This window comes from Asterias rubens, chromosome 19 (assembly GCF_902459465.1).
Source record: "Asterias rubens chromosome 19, eAstRub1.3, whole genome shotgun sequence".
NCBI classification, from domain to species: Eukaryota; Metazoa; Echinodermata; class Asteroidea; order Forcipulatida; family Asteriidae; genus Asterias; species Asterias rubens.
This window is the reverse complement of record NC_047080.1, coordinates 3,213,331-3,235,874: the sequence shown is the minus strand read 5'-3', so window position 1 is coordinate 3,235,874 and position 22,544 is coordinate 3,213,331. Positions and strand designations below refer to the sequence as shown.

General features: G+C 37.1%; 1 protein-coding gene across 1 annotated transcript in view; it reads right to left on the bottom strand.

Annotated features, from left to right (window-relative positions):
• Window positions 1-666: 666 nt before the first annotated feature.
• The window catches only part of LOC117303151 (choline transporter-like protein 2), a 29,782-nt gene continuing 7,904 nt past the window's right edge, over window positions 667-22,544 (bottom strand). The window contains exons 2-21 of the mRNA XM_033787269.1: window positions 21,742-21,790; window positions 20,951-21,024; window positions 18,147-18,228; window positions 16,912-16,996; window positions 15,991-16,173; window positions 15,548-15,620; window positions 14,309-14,447; window positions 13,684-13,767; window positions 12,212-12,324; window positions 11,173-11,319; window positions 10,221-10,320; window positions 8,866-8,958; window positions 8,206-8,293; window positions 6,960-7,192; window positions 6,434-6,531; window positions 5,753-5,856; window positions 4,781-4,854; window positions 3,990-4,155; window positions 3,209-3,293; window positions 667-2,590 (exon numbers count right to left, since the gene is read on the bottom strand). Of these exons, the coding sequence (XP_033643160.1) occupies window positions 2,451-2,590; window positions 3,209-3,293; window positions 3,990-4,155; window positions 4,781-4,854; window positions 5,753-5,856; window positions 6,434-6,531; window positions 6,960-7,192; window positions 8,206-8,293; window positions 8,866-8,958; window positions 10,221-10,320; window positions 11,173-11,319; window positions 12,212-12,324; window positions 13,684-13,767; window positions 14,309-14,447; window positions 15,548-15,620; window positions 15,991-16,173; window positions 16,912-16,996; window positions 18,147-18,228; window positions 20,951-21,024; window positions 21,742-21,790 (2,210 nt within the window). The 3' untranslated portion in view covers window positions 667-2,450. The remainder of the gene's footprint in view (window positions 2,591-3,208; window positions 3,294-3,989; window positions 4,156-4,780; window positions 4,855-5,752; window positions 5,857-6,433; window positions 6,532-6,959; window positions 7,193-8,205; window positions 8,294-8,865; window positions 8,959-10,220; window positions 10,321-11,172; window positions 11,320-12,211; window positions 12,325-13,683; window positions 13,768-14,308; window positions 14,448-15,547; window positions 15,621-15,990; window positions 16,174-16,911; window positions 16,997-18,146; window positions 18,229-20,950; window positions 21,025-21,741; window positions 21,791-22,544) is intronic.

Here is a 22,544-nt window from a genome sequence, read left to right as displayed (position 1 = left end):
TGTTCAAAGATGAAATTTTTACGGTTGAAAACACAAAAAATGGAAGTTCAGGAACACTGTTTGTAAATTGCTTTAACAGTTCGCAAGAATAGATAACAATTTAATTTCCAACCATAATTGGCGAATGTCAGGCAGTATTGGTTGTGAGAGTTTTTTTAACAAAGCTCAAACTATAGTAAATTTAAATACTGGGGTAATAAGTAAAGACATTTTAAGACATTCCGTTGCATTTAAAATTTGTAGACTATATTTGTAGTGATAGCAAAATCAGTTTCTTAAATAACGATCACACAACATGATTCTTTTAAACTTTCTCTTAAGTAAAACCATTATCAGGCACATTCTTTATCTTACTTAAAGACCTGGACACTGTTGGTAATTGTCAAAGACCAGTCTTCCAACTCGGGTGTCTCAACCTATGCATAAAATAACAAACCTGTGAAAATTTGAGCTCAATCGGTTATCGAAGTTGCGAGATAATAATGAAAGACAAAACACCCTCGTCACACGAAGTTGTGTGCTTTCGGATGCTTGATTTCGAGACCTCAAATTCTAAATCTGAGGTCTCAAAACCAAATTTGTGGAAAATTACTTCTTTTTGAAAACGACGTTACTTCAGAGGGAGCAGTTTCTCACAATGTTTTATACTATCAACAGCTCCCTATTACTTGTTACCAAGTAAGGTTTTACGCTAAAAATTATTTTGAGTAATTACCAATAGTGTCCACTGCCTTTAACACTTTCGTTGTGTGCAAAACTCACCATCTCATTTTCCGACCCTAATCTGACAAGCTAAGTCTATGTCAAACCATACCTTAATACTGGAACTAAGTTGCATGTCACATTAAAACAAAATTAGTACTGCTAAGTTATGTTTATAATGGCTATTTCACAGAGTACCTACCTAAAAGACAACACAATTCAAAGTTACAGGACATAAAATCACCGCAACAAGCAATGGCATAAACAGACATTAGGAAACGTGGTGAATTTGTTGCGAATTTGTGACGTCAAAAATCAAACCGCATTTGCATTCGCAGGAAGTATTAACTGGGCTCGACTTCCATAACAAAAATAGCTAAAATCTAGCAATTGCATTTGTTCTACAGGTTTACATAAAATAACAGAAATACAACACAAACAAAAATATACACTTGAAACTCATTACCATGCCTCTACACAAGTTGTAAATATAAGAAACTAATCCCTATATATAAGTTCACCATCTCTACCTGTAAGAACCCAATCCATTGTAGATAGTATAGTCATATCAATGCTAATAAAGTACCAGGGGTCAATTTCACCAAGATAGCCCTAACTAGGATTATAACACACCTCTTGCTTGTTCTGTATTCTGGTTGGCCAGAAGAGCGACCGATTTCCCCTCGGCCTTAGTCCTCGGGAAATAGTCCTTTTTCTGGTCACTCAAAGTCCCTCGAGGGAATAGAGGTACACTAGTTACCTCATTGCCAGTCAATATGTGTATACTAGTCCTAGGACCTTAAGGCTACATATATTCCTCACTCAAGATAAGGCTAGTCTCAACTCTTTGTGAAATCCATCCCTTGATACTTCATCTTATAGGACTAAAGGATATATCACACACAGAAATTACTTCCAGAAAGTAAGAGCAAATTTAGTAAAAACAGAATCACACATCTTCCTACAAATGTTTCTACCTCTATAAGCAACATTGAAAAAATAAACACCCCCTATAAAACAATACTTTTATGATTTGTTAAGAAAAAATAATGATATGTTCTGATTACGATTAAATTTGCTTGTGTAAAATCAATATGTGAAGTGGTGATGATTCTTGTGTGTAATAGGCAAGAGCTTTTAACAGGTGACTGAATGGCATGGTTGCATGTTGGTAAGCTCAAACTACCATAACGATGGAATATAATTAGGCATGTATCTGCTGCCACCTAGAGTCTCTATGTCTCCAACCAATTTCAGCCTCATCTGGGCCCAATTTCATAAAAACTGAAAGCGCAAAAACTGGCTAAGCACAGAAAAGTGTTGCTGAACAGAAACAGGTTACCAGCCAAAATTACATTAAGTTTTCATTGTTGTGACTGGTGCCCCACTTCATATTTGCTTACCAAAGAAAATTGTAAAGCATTTTTTGTGTGCTTAAAATGGCTTTCATAGAGCTACTTCCTAAACATCTTTCTCCTGAGCAGAAATGAGCAGGATACCGGTCACACATTGTACACATTACATGGTAGTTTCATCGGTAACCTTATTCTGGTAAGCATAATTTTGTTTGGCATAGCTGCTTGTGCTTAAACAGCTCAATGTAATTGGGCCCTGGGCGTTACACAGTATCCCACATTAAGGCCTTGTATTAATGACATGTTTTTATATTCAACACTTTTAAAGTTAAAAAATAGACGGATGCCATGGCACAGCATCCAGCTGTTTCCATCGTTGACTGGTTGCCATAGTTACCATTCACACTCATCTTCATCTTCATCTTCGTTCTCCGTCATGGGTTTCTTGTTCTTCTTGCCACATATCTTCATCATCGATTTGGACATGTAGTAAGGTTTCTCAGCCGAGCCATCGTGTCGCTCCATATCCTCCACTGCAGGTCAAAAGGTTAAACAACTCATGTCAAAGGTCATACAACTGATAAAATGGATTGAATGATTGGGAGGTTAAAAGGTCAAATGATAACCACACACAAAAAACATGGATTTCAGGTCATGTTTTCATTCATTATCATCAAACATTTACAATCATGGCCAACAGGGGGCGTCCTTCATTTTTTTAAACAAAAATTGCTCTCAGAAACCGTCTTGGTCAAATATTTGATTGAATGCACCGTTCCTGGATAAACAGGAAAGCACCGAGTCTACAGTGCTTTACTAGTGAAGTGAAGGAGTCCTGGGGTAGATTTCATAAAGAGATAAAACTAGTCTTGTCTCAAGTTAGGCAGAGTTTATACTAGTCTTGTCTCAAGTTAGGCAGAGTTTATACTCTTCCTAACTCAGGACTGGACATACGTTTTTAATATCTCCTTTGTGAAGTCGGGCCCTAGGTAGATTTCACCAGTCTCATGTCGAAATTAGGACTATAAACTTGCCCACTTTGGGTGGTTACCGCATACACAAAGAAAACAAATTTAAGAAGATGTTGAGGACAGTTGGCTCAATTGCCATGACAGATATACCACAAGGAAGTGTGTTAAGTCTTAACTTACAGAAGCAGAGGAACAAAGTGTCTACAGCCATATCAAAGACGTTGAAGAAACATTTAGCGATTACATAAACACCCAGCCCGATCACCTGTAATGAGAAACAAGTTGAAATCAATGGAAACTTTGTTCTCTGAAGTAATTATTTGCGACAGTGGACACTGTTGGTTATTACTCAAAATAATTATTAGCATTAAACGTTACTTGGTAAACGAGTAATGGGGAGAGGTTGATAGTATAAAACAGTGTGAGAAACGTCTCCCTCTGAAGTGACGTAGTTTTCAAGAGAGAAGTAATTTTCCACGATTTTGATTTTGAGACATCAAATCTATCTTGAAATCAAGCATACTGAAAGCACACAACTTCGTGTGACAAGGTAGTTTTTTCTTTCATTATTGTCTCGCAACTTCGATGAACCAATTGAGCCCAATTTTTCGCGGGTTTGTTATTTTGTGCACATGTTGAGATACACCAAGTGAGAAGACTGGTCTTTGACAATTACCAACAGTGTCCAGTGTCTTTAATTCGTTTCTTCTCAACAGCCAAACTAAAACTAAAGTCGGGTCTAGTTAAGCCTATTATAATAATCACAACTCAGTTATAGTTAAATTAAAAACCTTTCACAAAAAGTGTTTCTCTTTGTTCAAGTGCCTTAAGCTATGGTGGATACACGTGCAGTCAGGATACCAGACACCCATGTGATCTGAGGCATTGCATGGGGAGGTACTCAAATATTGTATTAACATCCCAATACACTGATTCAAGATTGAAGTGGCAGTCTACTTACAATAATCACAACCCAGTAGTAGTTAACTTCAGGTACAGTCAGGATACCAGACACCCATGTGATCTGATTGGTGAAGAAGAAGAATGCAGCGACCGATACACCACTGGTAATACACAGGATACCGAGCAAGAGGAGGAAGTCGGTAATCTTGTTGATGACGGCAACTCTGTTAAAAACAAACAGACATATAGGATTTAAGGCATTGCATGGTGAGGTATCAATGTATATTTGGTTTGCGGTAACACCATGTGTGCATCTACTTGCCAGGCAGAGTTTGTTCTTAGAGAATTGTCTTGCGTTATTCTACTGCCGCGGAGTAGATAATCGGGGGTTCGGAAGACTTCTCAGTTCTGAAAAGAACTGTCCTGCTTTATAACTATTACCAGGGCAGATGGAATAGAAAATGGACTTGGACTACTACTTTAGCTTATATGATCGTAATTAACTGTACTGCCGCGGAGTCAGTTCTGAAAACAGACAGGGACAAACAAAAAATTATTGGAAGTTGGTGAGGAATAAAGTTGTATAACTAGAGACAAGTTTATGAAGCCGCTGTTAATATAGGTATTGGTTGCTACGTAGTACATTGGTTGCCAGGGGATAGCACATTGATTGCAACGGGGTTAGTATCTTGTTTGCGACGTGTATAGCATGGTCCTTACAGGTAAAAACAAGATGTATATCATAAACCAATCAATAAGCAAAATCTTTGCAAAGAATGTAATAATTTTTGCTCAAACTACTGGATAATGTTGGCCCTAAGTGATTAATATCTTGAGTCTCGTACTGACCTAAAAATATTCCTCATCAGAAGGAAGAAGGCACTCTTAGCCGAGCTGCAGAAATTCTTGCCATAAATAGCGATCTGTAAACAAATTAAAGACAGAAATAATAGCCTTGAATTTTGGCCAGAGGTCAAACTAAAACAACAAGAATATTAGCAGGTGAGGCTTGCGATAGCACCAGGTGTAAATCTCTTGAGAAGAGTTGGTTTTAAGAAGAACAGGTGGTTGGCAAATCAACGTTTCGATCAGTCTGCTTTCCTCTTAGCAGGTCAAACCAATCAGTGCTCTTGGTTCAGCATTGGTCGTACAGCTAAGCGGGAATATTCACTTGGTCAAATTAACTAAACTGTTAAAGGCAGTGGACACTATTGGTAATTACTCAAAATAATTATTTGCATAGAACCTTTCTTGGTGACGAGTAATGTGGAGAGGCTGATGGTATAAAACATTGTGAGAAACGGCTCCCTCTGAAGTGCCATAGTTTTCGAGAAAGAAGTAATTTTCCACAAATTTGATTTCAAGACCTCAGATTTAGAACTTGAGGTCTCGAAATCAACCATCTAGACGCACACAACTTTGTGAGATAAGTGTGTTTTTTTTCTTTCATTAATATTTCGCAAGTTCGACGACCGACTGAACTCAAATTTTCACAGGTTTGTTATTTTATGCATATGTTGAGGTAAACCAACTGTGAAGGCTAGTCTTTGACAATTACCAATAGTGTCCACTGTCTTTAACACACTTTTATTTCTAACCAACCTCTCCACCCAACTCCCAAGTTTTAGTTTACCTCTATTACGGTGTGGTTTTCGGTCTTAGGAAGTTTATAGAGGATTTGGATCGATATGGGGGTTTAAATTAGTATCCCCTTTTTGGGGAAAAGGGCAGCAATTCATGGAGGGGGGACGGAAACAAATGATTCTTTGTCTATCATTTCAGAGTCTGAGAATAATAATAAAGGAAGTGTCAAGTACTGACCATGATGTAGGCGTTCTTATTCAAGAACTTCATGAATTTCTCCAGACACCAGAAGCAACATTTAAGACACTTCAGTATAAACGAAACCACTTTGTTCTCCTTTCCTGTAAAAATAAATGAGACACAATGATGATCATAATATATAAGCTTTCATGTTAAGAAATCTTTAAAAAATAAACGTCACAAGAACTTAAGATTCAAGTGAAATCCTGTCACCAGTTTCAGGCCTGGAATTTCACCTTTAAAAGGGCAAGGCCATTTTCATTTTGCAGAGGGCACTTCCATTGGAACATCAAAATACACACAGATAAACATATTGAGAAAAATATATTTGGTATAAAAATATAAAAATACGAAAACTGAAAATTTGACAACAACCAAGGAGCAACAGACCAAAACAAACGATTGGCTGCCTAGGAGAGGACAAGAGTGAAATGAAACTCTATCACCACAGGGGTGTGTTACTCCCCTGGCTTATAGACCTATTCATCAGAATAATCTTGGATGCGCCATTTTGGTGGTCAATGTCAACGTGTGTTGTTCAGAGAAATGTGCATTTTAGGCGGCGCGGCGTTTACTAGTAAACCTATTTGACCACCAACATGGTGAGCGTGGCATCAGTCACCTTGTGCGACGTGCATGCAAGGGGTCAATTGGTCTGAATTAAATTTGGATGCTGACCTTTTTTGAGTTGCACTTCAGCGTACTCCAACAAGACTCGGATGATCTTAATAATCGCAATTATCAGAGATCCAAAGGCTATTGAACCCAGATGAAACCTGTAATAAATCAATCATCAATCAATTAATAATTGATCAGCTAATTGCAAATTTATCCCAAATCAATCAATTCACTCATTATCAATTCAGCATTAATTCCATTCATTAAAGGCACTGAACACTATTGGTAATTACTCAAAATAAATGTTAGCATACTTGGTAACGAACGATGGAGAGCTGTTAATAGTATGAAGTTACAGAGTTTTTTTTTTAAAGAGGTAATTTCTAAATCAAATAACAAAATACTCATTATTCTCTTGCATTCCAAACCCCATTGAGCTCAAATTTTCACAGGTTTGTTATTTTGTGCATATGTTGAGATACACCAAGAGAAACCTGGTGTTTGACAAATTACAAAATGTGTCCAGTATCTTTAAGATGAATTTCTCCAATCTAGTGTACCGGAGTGATAAAAGATTCCAACCTACCTGAGAGCACGGTAGAGTCCTCCCCAAAGCGGTAACGTTGGGATATCCTGAGGCTTATGATACGCCCAATAGTAAGAAGCAAATGCCCCGGACAGGGCCACCTGCCCCAGGGCAACTACAAACTCCATCATCCAGAATAGACCGAAGAGATTATAGAACTGTAGATAGATGATGTAGCTCGGGAGTTTGTAGGACGCAAACATGCAGGAGGCACCGGTCGAGTTATCAAAAGTCTACAGGAGGAAATGAATTGATTTTGATGAACTTTAAACGTCTGTAGATTCCATTAGCCTAACGATTTGACCTTGGAACAACCTCCCTAATTGATTATTTACCATGTCCTTCCTACCACATGTAATCGCCTAGGTAGAAAGAAAGTTCATTAAACCTTATTTGTGTCTTTGTTTCATGATTGCTGTTAAAGATGCTATGTCAGATTTTTGGCCCATAACATTAAAAAATAGATTTTTTTGAGTGAATGGTATTTCAAAGTGTATCACCCGCTCTAACGAAAAAAAGTTTAACTTTTACTTTTAATGGTCAGGAACCATGAACAAATTTTTAAACGTTTCTTATAAAACACATAAGAATTGGTCACGTGATATATTGTCGGGATCCGACAAAAACTAATTTTGAGCACTTTATTTCACTGCTACTAATAATTGGCGGACTATTTTGAGCAATGGCTCAAATGAAAGCTTGTAACTTTCTCGACCCCCATCAAAATACTTATTGAATTTTAAATCAAAATTTTTGGGTCAAATCGGCCGAAAATCTGACATAGCATCTTTAAGTTGGATTGGATGACCCACAATAATGATCAGCCATCTCACTCACTCTATTTCCACCAAACGAGACACATGCGCTTCAACTCGAATACTATTGCCTTCTAGAATTATTTCATTTCTCAATAAAGTTACAGAAAGATCTGGGGCCAATTTCATAGAGCTGCTTAAGCAAAAATTTTGCTTAAGCCGTAAACAGCTCGCTTATTTTACACATGATACTGGCCAAAATGTTATCCTATATACATTGATTGTGACTGGTATTTAGCTGTTGTTCACTTAGCATAAAAATTGAGTGGAGTCTTGGCAGGTAATCTGATTTTACTAAGCAAGGATTTTTTTGCTTAAGCACAATTTTGTGCTTAAAAGCAGCTCTATGAACTTGGGCCCAGTATTTATGTGATTAAAAATTATTCCATCAACTAACTTCCACAAAAATAACAAAGCAGTTATAGACTCACCTCTGGGTTACAATCAATGACAGTTTGGTCCATGGAATTCGTTGCATTATAAACTACGTAGTTGGATTCATGAGACGTAGCCAAGAAGCTGAGTTAATTATTGTCAAGGAATACTTTTCAGGACGTGAAATGGAATATGAAAAACGGAGAGCAAAAAGCTAAAGAATCTTGTTGTTATTTTACCCTAATCTTATTTGCTATGAGATCCTTGTAATTCTGTATAGTTTAAAGGCAGTGGACACTATTGGTAATTATACTCAAAATAATTGTTAGCATAAAACCTTACTTGGTAACGAGTAATGGGGAGAGGTTGATGGTATCAAACATTGTGAGAAACGGCTTCCTCTGAAGTGATGTAAGTAATTTTCCATGAATTTGATTTCGAGACCTCAAGTTTAGAATTTGAGGTCTCAAAATCAAGCATCTGAAAGCACACAACTTCGTGTGACAAGGGTGTTTTTTTCTTCTTTCGCAGTTATCTCGCAACTCCGACGACCAATCAAGCTCAAATTTTCACAGGTTTGTTATTTTATGCATATGTTGAGATACACCAAGTGAGAAGACTAGTCTGTGACAATTACCAATAGTGTCCAGTGTCTTTAAACAAATAATCCAGTGGTTCAAAATGGATTCTTGACAGTCAAAATTATAAAAGGATACACAGCAATGGTTGCCCATAATGTGATGATTATAACTTGTAGTAAGAATGGAATAATGGGCCATAGCAGCGTTGACAACATTGAACCAACCGCCCTATAAGATACAATCAAAAAAGATATGTCAGACCTTACAAAAAATCACGTTTACCTCGGCTTTTTATTAAAGTTTTCAAGTTCAATTCCAATTATACTGATGGCAACAAGCTATTTTCAGGGATGTGAAGGGCTGCTGAAAATAAAACTTGAACTAAGAGCACAAAGCGTGAAATCTTGGGAGCGCAAATCGTGAAAGAAGTGAAAATCGAGTGCGAAGCCTGCTTACACACATTTGTGACCCGCTCTGTGAAAATGAGTCAGATGTAGGCAATTTCAAGAATTGAATTATATGCATGGCTGGAAAGAACACATCATCAGCAGTAATTTGGTATGTGTCTAAGCTTTTGGGTGTGTCGCGTTGCTGAGTTACTCCCGTTTGAATATAGCCACTACACCATTTTTTGTGAAAAACGAACTACAAGTAAAATGATATTTTAAACTACCATTGTGTGCAAAAGGATACAAATTAGACATAAGTATGATCACAAAATTGTTGTATTCATAGCTTTATTGCCTCAAAGTAAGTGTAAGTAGGTTAACCATGCAACTGAAGATCTTAAAAAGAAAAATCTATTTTTTAAAATTGTTTAATTTTGTTTATGCATTTTTCACATTAAACTGTCCATAACTTAATATTGCATTTGGCGACATCTGACTCATTTTCACAGAGTGGGTCACATTTATCCTTGGTTTTGAAAGCCCGACTCTGCAATCAGGGGCGTTCCATCTAAGTTGTATCTTCATTTTTATTTATGAATTTGATCATGGTAATAAAATATATGCAAACATTTTTGTTAAATATTATTATTTTTTTGAGGGGTGGGGGCTTGAAGGCAGTGGACACTATTGGTAATTACTCAAACTAATTATTAACATAAAACCTTACTTGGTGACGAGTAATGGGGAGAGGTTGATGGTATCAAACATTGTGAGAAACGGCTCCCTCTGAAGTGCCATAGTTTTCGAGAAAGAAGTAATTTTCCACGAATTTGATTTCGAGACCTCAAGTTAAGAATTTGAGGTTTCGAAATCAACCATCTAAACGCACACAACTTCGTGTGACAAGGGTGTTTTTTTCTTTCATTAATATTTTGCAAGTTTGATGACCGATTGAGCTCAAATTTTCACAGGTTTGTTATTTTATGCATATGTTGAGATACACCAACTGTATAGGCTAGTCTTAGACAATTACCAATAGTGTCAACTGCCTTTAAAGTATACCAGAAGAAATCACACCACTGTGAACTCAAATGCCCTTACCTGCTAGATTCCTTGATGAGTTGGACGGCGATACGGATACGTGAACACAAACATAGCGTTAATAGAATGATGAGGAGTAACAGAATAGACAGAGTAATACCTGAAGTCAACAGAAAAAAAACAAGCAACAAACAAAATGAACAGACTCTCCATTCAAAATACGCAAAAAGCGTACACGTACAATGTTGACAGGAACGCAGATAACCGGGCAATGAGGGCCAACATGGAAAGGGGGCACCCCGGGGGGTGGGGGGGGGGGCCCAAAGAGATATGGCCGGGAGTGTACGTCTATTGCAGCTAAATATAGAACATTGCATCAAATAATAATAAATAATAAATAATATTGAGTTTTTATATAGCGCTTTTTCACTCCCTACGGGTGTCTCAAAGCGCTTCAAGATATTACCCCAGGTCACTGGGCCTTAATTCACTCCTTAAACAATCTCAGCTCCCTGGGGAGTATACAGCCTGTGCAACAGATGCGCTACTCGGCTAAATCAATCACAAGAACCATCTCTGCTCTCACAGGTACCCATTTACCCCTGGGTGGAGAGAAGCAATAATAGTTAAGTGTCTTGCTCAAGGACACAAGTGTCACGACCGGGATTCGAACCCACACTCTGCTGAACAGAAACACCAGAGCTCGGCCACCACACCCCACAAATAAGCCATCAGTCCTGCCTGTTAAGCCGTCGGTCCATTTTACACAATGATACCGACAGTTTTAATTCTTAATTTATAAAAAGAAAAGGGGACCAGACTTTGTTTCCTTTCAGCCTCACTTTGGTTACATCTGCACATTGAAAAACATGATCACCACACATTGATAAAGGTCTGCACTACTAAAAAGCGCTAAGCAGTAAGATGGTTTTTACTAAGCACGGTAAAAGTCATCTACACGCACTGATTGATTAAACACAAAGTGTTGAGCACTCTGCAATTTTTTACTCACCGAAAGCCAGCCATGTTTTCTGCAGTCTTAGGAACCCTGATAAGCCGCTGATAAATGCTGTTACACCATTGCTCACGTCAAGTGACCCACTGCTGCTTGTACCGGTCATCCCAAGCTCTACCCACTGCTGCCAGCAACAATAGATACCTTAAACAACAACAACAACAAATTAATATTTGTTACAATTGTACTGACTGAAAAATGAATGGCGATAAAGATCAACAGCTTTAAAAAGCATAATGCATTTTGAGAAACATTTCACTTAAAAGTACTGCAGTTATGGACAAAGATTAAAGCTTTGTTTCCACTAAAATTTGATCTCCTTGTCAAGTTTCCCTGTGGAGGATAACTACCAAGTACCATGTTGGGGATAAAGAATTTAATTTGGTTGTGACATGCCCTGTATAGACCGTATTGAATATGACGTCACTACGGCTCAATTATCTAACCCACAAGATGGCGTCTGTGCGTGTGTGCAAGTGCCGTAGAAATCAAACTGGGAATGTTGCGTGCTGCGTGCTTCGATGATGTACGCGTTTGGACGCGCATACGGTTTGCCCTACAAGATGGCGACTTTTCATAGCAAAAAGGGGTTATTCAATACGGTCTATACTCCTTATTTTCATAAATCCACGGGCATACAACTATAGGGTGGGATTCAAATCCATGACGCCTCATTGTATGTTTTTAACATTCTTTTAAATTTTAAATTGAGCATTATGAAGTTTCGCCAAGGTGTTAATCAGGGCCCAATGTCATGGCCCTGCTTACCATAAGCACAGAATCAGCGCTTAGGGAAGCAGGGAATTATGTGCTTACGGCGAACGTATTTCACGGGTTAGCTGCGGATTTTTGCTTCTGCGCGTGCATACTTCAAGTTACTGGACATTTTAAGCTTACAAGGCACGTAAGCGAGGAATCGTGATCCGCAAGCGCAGAATTCAGCGGTAAGCAGAGCCATGAAATTGGGCACGGGTCAGTTGCACATGATAAATCGATTCCATTCTCTAATAGATACATGTATTTGTATAATTCTCACCTGCTCCTAAGATTGCCCACAGAGCAAAGATACTTAGCCATGTCATGAATCCAGCCAACCAACGCATCACAACAATCCATATCAAGGAAAGTAACATACCCATGGATAAACCACTGTCAACAACAGAACAAAATGTTAACACATCAAACACATTGCAAGTAGAATTTGAAATTTTGCGTGCTGGGAAATACCATACAGAAAAATTTGCGGTAACACCGGATGTACATGAGTATGGTTTGAAACTTTGAATGGTGGAGAGACAATCTAGTAAGGTTTGCAGTAACACTTTGTACATGAGTAGGATTTGAAAGTTTGCATGGTGGAAAGACCATGTAGTAAGGTTTGCGGTAACACCATGTAATGACAATCTCTAAATGAGTTGGGGTGGTTCTGAAAAGAACAGATGGTTCACAACATATTGTACTTGAACAAGCGCAATCTGTTCTTAAATTTATAAGCATAGTATGCGAGTGGAATTTGGAAAAGTATAGCATTCTGTGTCCGACGTATATGTACCATGTTCTTATTGTCAGTAAGAGTAAGAGTCCATACAAATCAACTGACACCAAACTTCTTCACATTCCATGTACACACCACTAATGGGGAACCGTTCCTTCTTCACTAAGCTTGGGCGATATCGATTTATTTTATTCACGATATATCGCCGACAATATATCGCGATATTCGATATAATCGCGATTAATTATATTTGACATCATCAGTCTTCAAACTCCAAGTGAAAGTTGTAGATGAGACAGTCATAGCATAAGAGAGGTGTTCTAATGACTTATTCTTCTGGTTTTACTCCAAACCTATGGGGTGCAAGATGTCTCAGCTAGGAAATACATCGTGATATTGCGATATTTAATCGATATCGCGATACATCGATATTTCGAATAAAACCAAATCGATCGATATCGAAATCGTTTCCAAATTAATATCGCGATATTCGATAATATCGTGATATCGCCAAAGCTTACTTCTAACACTCTGGCCCACCACAATGGAAACTCACCCCAAATCTTAACATGTCGCTACTTAAACTAGCTTCAAAACTCATTTGAAATCTTATTTTGTGCTTCAATGTATGCAACTCATTATAGGCACACTTGGTTCTGCAAATCTCTTGAGTCAGGAGTGTCGTTTAGACAGACATGGCGTAGTATAATTGCCCACTTTTATTATTATCAGTAGGAGTTCATTGGGACTAGCCCTCGATTTCACCAAACTCTACCTAACTTAGGATTAATCTGAGGACTTAGGACGGGTTATCCGTGACCATAGACGTCAGTACAGATTGAACCCATCCTAAGTTAGTACGAGTTACTCGTTCTAACTCGAGGTAGGATTAATCCTAGCGTTTCGTGAAATCGGCTGAAGGATAGGTGTGGTTTAAAGACAAGCTACGAGGGACTAGATTAACATAACGATTGAACTGGGTTATAAGACAATATATGAGTGGCTATACTTACATGAGAATTATGTACCATGATGACACAAAGTCCTGATAGACAACACTCAAGACAGACCGCAAGTTCAAGAAGTTATCAGCAGCCCTAGAAAAGAAACATAGAGCACAATCAATCAATCAATTCAAAATAATAATAATAATAATAATAACCGTATTTATAACGCGCCTTTTGCCAAAGGATACAAAGCACCACTGCAAGGAGTGGGGCGAATTTTGAGATATATGACCTAATCCTTAAGCACCATGTAATGGTTTACAAGGTGATGTGGCGCATTATGCTGCCAATCCAGCCAGGAACACCGGGGCGAACCCCTTCTCTTTTTGATAAGCGCACTGGGTTCTTTTACATGCGTGAATACATTGTAAATGCTAAAATAATTTTCTATCTCCTGAGACAAAAATTGTTTTTTTTGACATTGTACAGTTTTACTCATTTCTCAAAAACTATGGCACCTCAGCAAGTAATACTTTCAGGGAAGCTTTCTACCATGATTATCTTCAACCCTTGTACGTTTAATGTAAATATGTAGATGTTGTGTTTTGTGTCCTACAAAAAGAACCCAAAACCCTTCAAAGGTTGTTCAAGTTCTGCTTGAGAAGTGTTCAGTTACTGAGCTGTTACTTACGTAATAAATGACTTTAAGATGGTATCATTGGCCAAGTCTGCACCCCCAACCGTCTTTATTAAGGAAAGGCCAGTAGTCAAGACGCTCTCGAGCGACACATTGCTATTCACCAGGAAAGCTGGAATGCATCGGTCTGAAACTGTGGATAAGAATTAAAAACAAAATAAAAATAACATTCAAGAATTGCAATAACGCGTGATGGCCTAGCGGTTAAAGATGCTATGTCAGATTTTTGGCTGATTTGACACCAAAATTTTGATTAAAAATTCAATAGGTATTTTGATGGGGGCGTCGAGAAAGTTACAAGCTTTCATTTGAGCCATTGCTCGAAAAAGTCTGCCAATTATTAGTAGCAGTGAAATAAAATGCTCAAAATTAGTTTTTGTAGGGATCCTGACAATATATCACGTGACCAATTATTATGTGTTTTATAAGAAACGTTAAAAGTAAAAGTTAAACTTTTTTTCGTTAGAGCAGGTGATACTCTTTAAAATACCATTCACTCAAAAAAATCTATTTTTTAATGTTTGGGGCCAAAAATCTGACAAAGCATCTTTAAGAGCACGGGATTAAAACTCTGGTGTTTCTGATCAGCAGAGTAGCTGTCAAAGGCCAGTATTCTCCCCTGGAGATAAGAAATCTGTGAAAATGTTGACTCCATTGGGCATCGAATTTGCAAGGGAATACTGAAAGAATAACATCCTTAGGTTTGTTGTACAAATTTGTGTGCTTTCAGATGCATAATAAAAGGCTTCATCAGGCCTGAAGTCCTAATATTTGAGTGAGAAATTACCTCTTTCTCAAAAACTGTTACTTCAGAGGGGAGCCGTTTCTCACAAGTCACAATGCTTTAATATACTATCAACAGCTCTCCATTATAATAATAATAATAATAATAATAATAATAATAATAATAATAATAATAATAATAATAATATGAAGCATTTATATACGGAGAACAGAGCGCTTTACATGAGACTATGACAACAAAAGAAAAACAAACAAACTAGGATGGGTGTGGAAACAGAAATGTCTTGAGAAGGCTTTTGAATACAGGCAACGAGATCGCCTCTCTCAGACCCCACGGGAGCTCATTCCATAGGCGAGGGGGCAGCTATGGAGAATGAGCTATCCCCAGCTTTCCGTCTAGTTCATTGCTCGTTACCAAGTAAGTTTTTACAAATATTTTGAGTAATTACCAATAGTGTACGGTGCCTTTCAATACTAGTTATCACTTACATGGTTCACTTGCGATGTAATAAGCGGCACATTTCTTGTCTTCAAACATCTTTTGTAGTCCTTCGATACCATTCTGAAGGGAAAATAAAAAAGATATTGACAAAAGTTTAAAACATTTTATTTTATTTCCGTAATTTGTTTTCCCCTTTTCATTTGCCGGTAACGTTTAGAAAAAAATAACAATAGCATAATCAAAGGGTCTACAAGAACAAATAACAATAATTTAAAATAAGATTTTTTAAAATTTATTTTAAATAAATGTCAAGTGTCACGACCGGAATTCAAACCCACACTGCTGCTGACAACACCAGAGCTAAGGTCCAGTGACCTAGACGGCTCAGCCACAACACATTACAAGTAGAGCCTCTCTTGAATATGTCTGCAATATTAATGTTTACTTACTGAATATTATTAATGTTTACTTACTGAATATTATTACTTACGTATGTTCCCCCAGCTTTGTTGTATTCTGTCTTTGGGTCAAAGCCATTCAAGCAGATAAACTTGGCCCATTCTGAGTCTGGTATATCGACCACGGGAATGCCGGATACATCAGGCAACAAACCACCTGCTAAGACCAGGGTGTATGGAGCATACGTGATGGATGGGCAGTCTTGTACACACACCTAATAATAAAGATAATAATAACAGCATTTATAAAGCGCCATATATCCAATCAAGTGCTCAAAGGCGCTGTACATATGACGTTAAGAACACTTAACATTATTAAAAGCAAAACAAATACTGAAAAGATAAGAAATTTTAAAAAGTAGATATAGGTACAAATTAACAGCAAAACAAAATGCATGAATCAATTTTCACAAACAATAAATTAAAAATTAGTTTAACCTACAACGAACAAGGTAACAAAAATATAATAACAAGACAAACCAAGACAAAAGAATCTAACATTTTTCAAAGGAAATAATGATGTACAGATACAATTCTTTTTTTTTAATTTTTTTTTTTACAATTTCAAGCGAAGTTTATTTAGGCTTAATTGATTTACACAGGGCTTAGTCTGATTGTTTGTGTTTCAGGACTAATCAACTGATTGGGTAAATTTTTAACATTATTTTTAGTTGAACAAAAAGATATCGACAAAAAGGGAACAGACCACCCGCACTAGCACAGGCATGTTAATCCAACGACCACAGGAGCAAATCTCGCCATAAATTTATTTATTATTGCTCAACCCAAAGGTATTACAAAATCTGCCCTGTCAGATTCTCTTTTGGTTTATCAGTTTATATTTGAATAAGAAAGTGACATCCCCACACTTCTTGTATTTCTGTATATTTCAATTATTATGGTGAAATAAAATAATAATAATTATGATAACAATTAAATGTCAAATGACAAACCTTCGGTGATGGACATCCTAGCTCAAGTACTGACGTCGTAGAGAAGCATTCCAACAGATCAAAGTAGATCAAATTAGGTTTGGTTCTAAACAAAAAATGATCGATATAAATAAACACAACAGTTAAAACGAGTCCCAACAACTGTTCTTCAAGATTGAAACGTGGCCTGCAACATCAGATTTGGGGTAATTTATGGAAATAAACGCAGAATACTGTAGGGAAAAGTACATCCTATTCCAGGGATGCGATAGGCTGTTGAAAACAAAACTTGAACTGTGAGCGCAAAGCATAAAGCTTGTGAGCTTGAAGCCTATTTTATACATTTATCTTTTCATGTTTTATGAATTTTATTTTATTTAAATATATTTATTGTTTTTATTATTATTGTTATTATTATTATTATTTTTATTTTTTTTTGGGGGGGGGTTACAAAAATGGATTTTGGGAAAAGTGCAGAAATCTAAAAGTGCCATTATTCTTCTCAAAATGAGCTGAAAATCGACCAGATTTCTCCATGTATTTAAAGGAACACGTGCCTTGGATCGGTCGAGTTGGTCTTTGAAAAGCGTTTGTAACCGTTCGTTATATGGTTAGAAAGATGTTTTAAAATTAGAATACAATGACACACACACATTTGCCTCAAAATTGCGTGGTTTTCCTTTTACTTTGCGAACTAACACTTTGACTCCCATAAATGGTCGACCATGTTTGTTGACAAGGTAAAAGGAAAACCACCCATTGAGTGATACTTGTCAGGATCATTATATTCTACTTTTAAAATATCGTTCTAATCGACCAATCCAAGGCAACGTGTTCCTTTGGAACACGTTGGACCCTTTCGGTAAACAGTTTGTCTAAGGCCCACACTTCGTGTATCACAACTTCTATATCAAGTAACAAACCTGTGAAAATTTGGGCTTAATCGGTCATCGGAGTCGGGAGAAAATAACGGGAAAACCCACCCTTGTATCCGCGCGTTTCGCCGTGTCATGACATGTGTTTAAAATAAATCCGTAATTCTCGTTAACGAGAATTGATATTGTTTTACTGTTTTCTCAAAAAGTAAAGCATTTCATGGAATAATATTTCAAGAGAAGTATTTCACCACTACCTTCTGTAAACCCTGTAAGTTATTTGTAAATATGTGAACTTTTTTTTTTTCTGTACCGAAAGGGTCCAATGGCTTTAAACAAGCTTGTGACATTTAGATCTCCTGAATAACATTCTGGACTTACTCAAATCCGGGTGACTGGCCGCACACATTTCCCTCCGAGTCGGTAGCGTAGACCAATGTCAACGGATTCCCAGAATACCAACCTAATATTTAAAAAAATTAAGTAAAATTCACAACAGATTTAAAACAAAAGGTTAACTTAAGACACTGGACACTATTGGTAATCACTCAAATTAATTGTTAACGAGGCAATGGAGAGCTGTATAAAACATTATGAGAAATGGCTCCCTGAAGTAGCATCTTTTGAGAAAAAGGCAGCTTTCTCACTCAAACATTAAAAGACTTCAGGCCTGAAGCCTTTTTAAGGCATCTGACAGCACACAAATTTGTGCAACAAGGATGTTTTTCTTTCATTATTCTCTTACAACTTCGATGACCAATTGACCTCAAATTTTCACCAAATTTGTTTTTTTATGTGTTGATATAGGCCAAGTGAGAACACCCAGTCTTTGCCAATTACCAAAGGTTTCCAGTGGCTTTAACCTCAAGGGATAAATAAAGTGTATAGTGCAGTTATGAAGGCTATGAAATAGCAAGCTAATTGCAATCAATAGCTATTGATTCAATAATTTTCTGTTTACGCCCAAACCAATATCATTGTACAAAACATTATGGAAATGTTATTGTTCATGGATTACAAAAATAAATCACAAACATAGCATTGACCTTCAAAAAGGTGTGAGATCAGATCTAGCTTAAATAAAAAATGGTTTTAAACAACACGATTATTTGTTGAAGAACATACAGTAGAATACATGTACATCCAAAGGAAAAATGGGGATCACTAAGTATGGTGATGCATTTCATTAATTTGGTACAAAGAGTCAATGAAATAAGCCGTTGTTACCAGACTGCTTCATGCAGCAGGGAGCTAGGGCACTATACCAAATCTAGCAAAACTACAGAATTGTTCCACAAGCATCTGAAAACATACCTCATGAAGGAATCCAGCGATTAACTGTCATTTCCATACTTGTCATTATTTCGCTAATTATTGTTTCTAGTGGGTTTTTTTTTTGTACGCCTTGGGTGCCATGTTAGGCAGATATGTGCGCTTTATAAATCTCTAATTATTATTATTATTATTATTATTACCATAGAGACAGTATCTCAGACACTGACATCATGTATAAGTTCATGTTATCATGACATCATGTTATATCGAAAGCTACTGAAGCCTTCTAACCAAAAGATTGTTTTGCCATAAATTATAAGAGTTACAACCAAACGTATACCTTCCCTTTAATTTACAGAAATTGAACCCTGAGAACACCATCAGAGCAATGGGAGACTTTCTGGGACGATAGAGGGCAGCAGACTTACCAGGTAAATCCATTGTTCTCAGAATTATGCTCATGTTCAGAACTACGTAAACAATGGAAATTTACCCGGTATGTCTGCTGCCACCTAGTGTTGGAAAGTCTCCTACTATTTCCTCCGACTCACTTTGTGAGATGCGACGCTACTCACTTTATACGACTAATTTTGACGCGGACAGCATTCATAATTTCCATAATCACAAATCTGAAACCATTTAACATTCCAACATTTCTTAACGCCTGCTCAAAAAGTTTTGAATGGTAGATTCACAAAGCGAATACTATACGGGGTCATATATCGGTTTGTTAATAATTATTGCCTGACTGCACACAATTGGCATAAGACCTTGGATTCGGTCAAAGCCCATCACAAACAACACAGAGTTATTTAGTTCATTACCCACGCCTACAAGTCCACAACTTCCATTTATACACAAAGTTTTTGTACACAAGTTTTAGCCCTTCACTTTATACAAATTTATATAAAGGTAAAGTATACCTCTTTTTTTTTTTCAACCATTGATTATTCTAGTCCTACATATGAATGTAAAAATAAGCAATGAAAGATATCCTCTGAAATTTCATTTAAAGTCATTGGTAGTGTTTTTAAAATTGTGGGTAAACTTACAAATGAACCTGATTCAATTTGCTTTTTGAGGCATTAGGCAAAAAACAACAACAACAAATTAGTATCCTGCTTTTCAAGAAAGGGGTAGGAGGCCTTTTTTTTGGGGGGGGGGTGGGCGTCTGACATCTTTTTGAAGACAACCAGCTTGACCAGATCGCCAACATGTATTTATTTATTTACTTTTTTAAATAGAAAAAAGTAGGCCGCCTCTTAACCATTTAGCCACTGTACCGCCCAGCCGCATATAGCGATACACTGTATGCGGTACGAGGAAACCTCGCTAGCTTGTGTTTGTAGAAAAAAAGGAACATCAAAAGAAAACTCGATAGTCATTAGTAGGTCTACGGATTTTTTAATATATCTAGTTGTTATAGATCGTTATTAATTCTCCTTTCACAGTTGACTTGTCGAAGCTAATGACGATGAAATAATTTAGCTCATTACGAAAAATAAAACGGTCATTAGTAAACAGGAAACTGTTCATCATTTATGATGATATTGTCGAAAATTAACGCCTTCGCATTTAATCAGTATGAGCATTGAGCCAGACAAAAGCCTTGAAAAGCTATTGTGTTCATTTTATCCGTGCACACAAATATTTGCCATAACAATTACCGTAGCAGTTTAACGAGATTTATAGTTCCCATGAGAACTTGTACTTTTATACAAATATTACCGAAAGGGTACAAATTGTGCATACACATTAAGCCATGGCTATCTTTTAAAATTTGAACTACGATTCCAGTAATTTACTGCAAGAATCTTGAGAAATTGGATTTCAGCAAACTCGGGCGGTGCAGGGACTAAAGGGTTAAAAGGAATCGGGCGGGGTCGCTAAACAATTCCTTTAAAACTCACCGATGCCACCAACAACAAACATCCCGATGACAAAGACTGTGAATATAATGCAGCATATGATATCAGTGCAGCTCCTGTGGAGTACGATCAAACAACAAATGGAGCATTGAAATTAAGACATAATGGAAAACAATAACAAGTCAGCCGTCGATTTCACAAAGAGTTAGGACTCGTCTTATCTCGAGATAGGATTGATCTTAAGGTCTGCATGCTACAGTGCAGGGTTGGGACTCGTCCTAAGTCCTAAGATTAGTCTTAAGTTAGGAAGAGTTTTGTGAAATCGACGGCAGGGCCCACGTTCATAGCGCTGATTATCATGCAAGTCGGCATTCACGGCATCCAGTTAAAAAAGTGTCAATCTTTGAGCTGTCTGTTTCAGAACTTTTGGGTCTAGAATGCTTTCCATGTTAACACTGTAAACACAACTTGGTGCACCAACTAGTTTTCTGTTACACTTGCCATGTGTAACAAATTGCCGCCAAGGTTTAAAATTCGTCTGCTTTGATGTTCCCCCACTTTTGTTTCAAAGTTCATGCATTTCAGAGTTCAAATGTAATCACTCAAACCTTTGCTCAAAGAAGTGGGCGGTCTGGCAAACTAGTTTAGTGTTTAAAAGCATCCCTATTTCATAGATTGACTAACTGCCGAATCCAATGGACTACTGAAATGACAAGTTAACTTGTCCTGCTGACTTGTCACTAAAATAGTTAAGGGCAAACACTGTTTACTGAACTTAAAGTGCGACGCTGAGCAAGTTTAACACAAAACAAAAACAGTTTTTAGGTGTTTACCTGTTTGCAATGGGTCCATGGAATGATGGGTCATACTTCTTCCCTTTACCTGCGAATATAGAAATACAAAGATATGAGCAACATACAAAAGGTGAAACAATGAAAACATTTATTAAGAATGGTTTTGAAGGTAAGGTGTTAGGGAAGATTCCACATATCACGGTATTTTATCTAGGTACTTAGGTTGACATTAAACTGCATTAGGCCAAGTAAAACAAACTTACCAGCTGATTGTCCGGGTTTTTCCAAAAAGAGGAGGATGAGGGCCTTTTTATTTTATTTTAAAGGTGGTCGCCAAGCATTTTAAATCAAACTGGCCACCAATTCAGCTTAAAGTCACCACTTACTTTATAATGACAAGTTAAAGACTAGTAAGTTTTAATGGGAAATACACAGATTCTTACTTTGTTTTTAAAAGGTTGCAGCTTTAAAAAAGGACTAGAGAGGGGACGTTCAACTGGTTATTTTTGTTTATTTGGCTTTTCTACCAGAATAACTGACTAATGAAGTTTTACACCCATCATAACCGCTGACAGTTAAGAGTAAATTTGCACATAACCTGTTTGTTGGTAATAAATAATGTTTGAACAGGCCTATCAGTAAAATACTACTGTAAGCATGCAGTTATCTTTTAATCTTTATGGACAACATTGTCAGATTACTGTGAACTGATGTCTGGCCATAACTCAGAACATCATTTCATTGCCTTGGTGCCCTTGAAATGTTCCAGTTAAAATTTCCTCATAGGGTGCCCTTTACCAAGGAGAAAATGGCTTGGTGCCCTTGCCCTTTCAAAAACAAAG